This window comes from Vicia villosa, unplaced genomic scaffold (assembly GCF_029867415.1).
Source record: "Vicia villosa cultivar HV-30 ecotype Madison, WI unplaced genomic scaffold, Vvil1.0 ctg.005075F_1_1, whole genome shotgun sequence".
Classification (NCBI taxonomy): Eukaryota; Viridiplantae; Streptophyta; class Magnoliopsida; order Fabales; family Fabaceae; genus Vicia; species Vicia villosa.
The window spans coordinates 75174-81973 of record NW_026706570.1 but is presented as its reverse complement, the minus strand read 5'-3'; the positions used below and the strand labels follow the sequence as shown (position 1 = coordinate 81973).

The window sequence follows — 6800 nt, the reverse complement described above, 5'->3', positions numbered from 1 at the left end:
AGGAAGTTGCAGCACATGTCCAAGTTTTGATGTACGACGAATCTTGGGCGATATCTTGGAGTTCCTTTGAGTGGTAAGAAGCTTAAGAAAACTGACTTTCAATATATTGTGGATCAAGTGGCAACAAGGCTCAATTGTTGGAAGAAAAATAGTTTGGCGCTTGCGGGAAGAATAACTCTTGCTAAAAGTGTTATTGAGGCAGTTCCTTTGTATTCTATGATGACTAATAAATTGCCAAAGTCTTGTATTGATGATATTCAAAGATTGCAGAGAAATTTTGTGTGGGGAGACACGGAGGACAAGAAGAGAATTCATGCAATTGCATGGGATACGGTTACGATGCCCAAGCACTTGGGAGGAGTAGGGTTGAGAGATCTTAGTGTCTTGAATCAAGTGTGTATAATGAAATTAGGCTGGAATTTGCATAATAACTCGAATGATTTATGGTGTAATGTGCTGAGAAACAAGTATAACATGCGTAATAGTAGCGAGTGGCCAAAGCGGAAGGAAACTGATTCTAGCCTCTGGAAGGCTATAGTGGACACGATACCAACTTTAAAGGATTATGGTATATGGATCAATTGGGATGGCAAGACCGTTAGGGCCTGGGAGGATAATTGGTTGGGAATGGATTTTTGTGTGCGAAACCTTAACGTTATTATCCCGGAGGAGCTGAAGGACGCTTATGTTTGCGACTTGGTGACTGACAGTGGCCAATGGAACCTCAATATCCTTGTTCAGTGGCTGCCAGAGCAATGGATTGAAAGGTTGAAAGCTTGCGTGCCGCCGGTGATAGGAGATTATACTGGCATTTTTTGTTTTGCAGGTACAAATGCTAATGATTTCTCGGTGAAAGAGATGTATAATAAACTTGAAGGTTACGATGTTACAGCTACTAATGGTGTTTGGAGTAAAATTTGGAAAGCTGCGGTTCTGGAGAGATGCAAGAGTTTTTTATGGTTGCTCCAACATGATCGGATATTAACAAACTACAGCAAAAATAAGAAAGGGTTGGGGAGTGCAACTTGTAAACTATGTGGTGCTGCTTGTGAAACAAGTATTCATGCAATGAGGGATTGCTATAGGAGCATGCAAGTGTGGAAAAGTCTCGTCCCTAGTGACATTACGCAGCAGTTTTATACTGTTAGAGAGAGTGTTGAAAAGAGAGTGTTGTTAGCATTTCTCATATATAGATTTAGAATAGCAAGAATACATAATTAAAAATATTAATTGGAACATTATCTTTTATAAACTTAACGATACATGATTGAGTAAATACTATAAATTAAGAAAACATGAATGCTAATTTAATGTCATCGAAAGTAAGAGATATATTATTTAATATGTATATTTAATCATATTTATTACTAATTTATATTAGGAAATGAATATAATGGTATTCTTTTTTTCTTTTTTTTTTTGATAAAGATGAGAGCCTAAGCCCGAAAAGAAAAACAACTAAATCGAAAATAAAGATGGAATAAACCCATCAGTTTCAAAAAAAAAGATAATGTTGTGTTTCTTATAAATGTTGTGTTTATAAACCCTAAACCCTAAAGAGTAAATAATTCTTATAAATGTTGTGTTTTCTAAATGAAAAAAAGTTTTTTTTCCTATTAATAATATGTTAATCAAACATTTCAATCATTTTTTTTTACTAACAAACAACTTGCAGATCTCAATATTACACCATAAAAATCATTAAACCTTTTTTCTAACAAAAAAAATTCATCCAGTTGCTTGTTTCTTTTTTTTCTTTCAGAAATTTCTCATCAACAGTAAAACAGGAGACGAAAACAATGGCGACGTTTGTGAAGAATTACGGTTACGATTTGGTTTTGAGATCAATCGCTGCTTTCTATATACTCATGGTGCCTTGTGGAAGAAAGTTTCAACGTTCAGGCAATACATGATATTCTGTATCATCGCTTTCACTTGGATAATTATGATCATCTTGAGTTTCCTGGTGTGGTTCCTCGCACTTTCATCGGCGCTTTACTTGTGTCACTTGTTGCGTCTTTGATTGTGTTAATTGCATGTTTGATGCATTTGCCAAAGTTTTATGCCCTTCTCATAGTTCGAATGGTCCAAAGCTTTCATAACATAACATTTCCCAAAGAAAAAGGGGTAGTCTGATAACCTTGCCATAAGCTTTCATAACATAACATTTCCCAAAGCATTCATAACAGAATCAAGAAGCATGGATACCCAAACAGCTATACAGAAACAGGGAGAATTCATAATGTGAGTAGAGATCGCCAAATTAAAGCCTAGCAACTATATAATACAACCACGGTTCATGTGTTTTTGTTCATTCATTCACAGTGGATTGATTGATTAGCACATGGAAGCGAAGATACTCATCTCCAATATCTCCCCTTCAAAAGACACAGTTTGATTGAGAAACTCTGTCATTGTCGAATCATAGTATACCTTCTGACTATTCGATATGAGAATCACTTAAAAATAAAGTAGAAACAATATTTTGAGTGGCATATATTTAGAAAAGAAGTCATTGATATTAAACAAGAGGGAATTGTTCCATAGATATTTAGTAACTGAATGATAAATGCTCCCAAACCCAAGATCATATCCAAGTTCCACACTTCATAAACAACATTATTGAAAATAGAAAATACTACTTTGCTAATTAGCACACTCATTCATTAGTCACAAATGCCACCTTAAAACTGTGTATGTTTGTCCTCTTTGGGTTACATATTCAAGATACAACCTTGAAAAGATCCAGCAAAGAATTTTATCCACTAGTTTCCAGTACCATATCCTCCACTTCTTGCAAAACATGAGAGGACAAATGACAATTCCAAGACCGAAAACAGATCCCAGTTCTACACTTAAGAAATTCCAGTCTATAGAACAAGCTAGCCTCCCACATCCAATTTCCGGATGCAGCTCATCTTGCCTCTTATCATCTGGTATTTCATTCAATGGAGGTCCATATAGTCCATCATTTCCTTCAAAGGAAGAAGCTTTAAATGACTGAAGTTGAGTACCTGTTGGGATCTTACCCACCAAATGATTGAAGGAAAGGTTCAAATAAGACAGAAAAGACAAGTTCCCTAGCTGCTCAGGAATTTTACCAACCAAAGAGTTATTTGAGAGGTCTAATGACTCTAACTGTCTCATGTTCCCTATAGAAGAAGGGATTTCACCGGAGAAATGGTTGTTTGAAATGTTGAGGATATAAAGTGCTTTGAAGTCCATCAGCACCTTTGGTATAGGTCCTTCAAAATTATTGGATGAGAAATCAATGGTAGTGAAGATTAACAAAATTTTAACCAACTCAAACTGTTGACCTTTGGCTGTAACTGTCACTGAATCCGCATAATATATTTGACCAAATTCAAGAAGCTGAAATCGGATGTGATTTACCTTCGAATCAATTTGGTTTTTCTCAGACATCATTGCTTCCCACCCTGTGAAACCTTTTTCAGGTAGCTTACCGCTGAAGTTGTTAAAGGCTAGATCAATTATTTGAAGCAAAGGCCAAGTGTCACCGGCAGTTGGACATTCAATGGGACCATAGAATTTGTTTTTCCGCAAGACTAGGACACGAAGTGTGGATATTTTCTTCAACAAACATGGAAATGCGTCAATGATGTTATTGTTTGCAAGGTCTAGCACTTCCAATGTTGAGCAATTAGCAAGAGATTTTGGAATCTGTCCATCTAAGTTATTCTTTTGGAGATCAAGAGTCCTTAGAGCACAAGAAGATGGAAACACATCAGGGATGGTGCCAATGAGATTGTTCATCCTCAGATTTAATACCACAAGGGTTTGAGTCATTTTCATTAGACATAAGGGAATTGTTCCAGAAATGTTATTAATGGAAATATCAAGCACTTGAAGATTTGAAGCATTGCAGAGGGATTCAGGGATACGGCCATGTAAAGTACTATTAGAAAGTGAGAGAAAAGTTGTGAAATTCAAGTAGTTACCAATGTCTTGTGGGATAACAGAGCTAAACTTGTTCATTGAGTAATCCAAATAGGAAGCAAGTCTAAGAAAAACAGGTACTGGTCCCTGCAGTTGGTTGTTATGAAGGTCAAGACTTAACAAGTTGGAAGTGAGGTTTTGCAATGGTCCTTCCAAATCAGTAAGCATATTATGAGAAACATTAAGGTCTTGAAGATTTAGCATCCAGATCCAGTTGGGCACTTTTCCTTTCATTTGATTATTTGATAGGTCTAGAATGGTTAATTTGGATTTGTTTCTCAAGAAACTAGGGAAAGCTTTCAGGTTGCATGATGCCAAATTTAGAGTGTTAATATTGAGAAAGGAAGTCTGATCAGCATTTACAACATTCACATTTATTGATATGTTGTTGTATGAAAGGTTTAGTGCAGTTAAATTTCTAAGCTCCAAAATCTCGTCTAGCTGCAGCGACCCGTTCAACCGATTAGAGGAAAGATCTAGGACAGAAAGTGAACCGAGCTGAAAGATATATTTTGGAATAGGCCCTGAGAGATTATTGCTACTTAAATCAAGGGTGTTGACTACAGAGGAAGACACACTTGAGAATTCATCAAATTTACTAAAGTGGTTGGATGAAAACTGAATCCTCTGTAGAAACGTAAGTGCAAAAAGGGATGAAGGAATGCTCCCATTGATAGCATTATCTTGCAAATCAATGCTGACTAGATTGTGCAATCCTTCAAAATGGGAAGATGGTGGAATTTCACCACTTAAACGATTATGAGAAAGGTCTAAGTGTGTAAGATTTTTGGCCATGCCAAGTGACGGCATTGGACCTGTGAAGCTATTAAACGACAAATCTATGTATCTAAGTTGTGTAAGGTTTGACAGTGAGCTGGGAAGTGTTCCATTAAAATGACAATAAGAAAGATCCAATTCATATAATTGCCTCAAGTTAACAATGGTGGATGGAATTTCTCCAGAAAAGTTTGTGTTACTAACCCTTAAAGTCCGGATAGTTCCACTAGATGGAAATTCTGGAAATGAACCATGGAGATTGTCGTTGAACAATAAGTCAATAACAGACAGCTTTCCAATTTGAAATATCTTTTGTGGAAATGTGCCACTCAAATCGCAAGATGCAAGACAGAGGATGGTCAAGTTTTTAAAATTGACAAATGTTTCTGGCACTGGAGATGAAAAATTGTTCCCATCAAGAATAATGACCGATAGATTCTCTAGTTTTGTTAGGGAAGAATCAAGTGGTCCTGATAGATCACAGTAAGACATGCTCAACTCTTGCAGGTCATGCAATGGAGACAAAGCATTGCTCCATTCCTTTCCGCGAGCATGTATTAATACACCATCTAGATACAGTTTCCTAAGACCAGTCAGATTTTGAACAAACTTCTGTAGATTTGGTTTCTCAAATTTCAGCCGTTGTCTTGTAAAATAGCTATTAGGAAAAGAGATGTCAAGAGTAACCAACCTTGTGAGCTGAGAAATCTCTAAAGGAATCTGCCCTGCAAAGCCAGCATTTGACAAATTCAGATATGTCAATTTTTCCAACTTGCCCAGTCCTGATGGAATGAGAGAACTGAAATTGTTATAAGCCAAGTTCAGTTTCTGGAGACGCTGAAAACTGAAAAGACTACTTGAATTATCAATTCCTCCAGAGATTGATTCTTCACTCAAGTCAAGGCCAATAACATGTCCTTCCCTGTCACAAGATACACCACTCCAATTGCAGCAACCAATATTTTGATTCCACAACTTCAGTTTCGTGGAATTTTCATGGTTGTATATGAGATTGTTTTTTAATTGAAGCAACAAAGAGTGTTGATCCTCAAGACATTTGGTATAGGCAACGGAGATTTGGAAACTGAGAAATATGTAGTTGTAGAAGACAAAGAAAGAAAACAGTGGAAGTATTGTAATTCTCATTGTTGTCTATTCTTAGTGATAGTCACAACACTGTCAACACAAATGTTTGTTTATGAAGCAAGCTGCTGAGACAGGCAATCTGACCTGTATTTTCCAGTGTGGAACGGGTCAATAGTTTAAGGGAAATTTCGCAGAACATGATCTATAAATTCTTCCCTCAACACAAGTTAATGATACTTGCGCTTTGACCACTTAATTAATGAGGTGCAGTTATCTGTCAAACATGAAGTATAGTGCTCAAAATTGAACATTCTAAGGTGAGAGACTCCTTTCATAATGAAAAAAATATGTTTACGTATTAGAAACTCCAAGTCCTCAACTTAAGGTAAACCTTATCATTTAATTATAGCTTGACTTTGTAGAATTTCTTGTACTGTAGTTTCAGTCCCTTCAAAAATTATAATCAAGAAAATGACCATACATGATCTCTTCTTTCTCTATGAAAATTATTATCACCTTAGACTATTCAGTTTTGGAGACACTTTCTACTACAAAAAATCATACTACTTGATAGAAGAATATACTTCATAAATTGGAACATCATCTATTAACTACTTGAAAATCTTGTCCAATTTTATAATAGGGATAAATAACATTTACCCCCTGCCATTAGGGCGAGTTTTGATTTACGCCCCCTTAAAAAAATAATTTGAGATTCCCCCCTCGTAACTCCCAGATTCCATTTGCAGACCCCCCCTTGTCACTATTTTGCTGACTGCGCGGGTATCGAACCCATGTCATGAATGTGATTTGCAAGGGAACTACCACTAAGCCATTTGACGTGCTATATTTAAAGATGCAACTAAAATATTAATATATTACCTCTTTAATATATATTATGATAACAGTAAGTTAAATATATACAATATGTTAACAATAAGTATTATATTATATATAGTATGTTAATAGTAAATATATAG

General features: G+C 36.0%; 1 protein-coding gene across 1 annotated transcript; it reads right to left on the bottom strand.

The window, feature by feature from the left end:
• Positions 1-2506: 2506 nt before the first annotated feature.
• LOC131642465 (receptor-like protein 32) lies at positions 2507-5933 on the bottom strand. Its single transcript, XM_058912707.1, has one exon. It carries the CDS (start codon positions 5878-5880, stop codon positions 2671-2673), a length of 3210 nt encoding a protein of 1069 aa, XP_058768690.1. The 5' UTR covers positions 5881-5933; the 3' UTR covers positions 2507-2670.
• Positions 5934-6800: the final 867 nt, after the last annotated feature.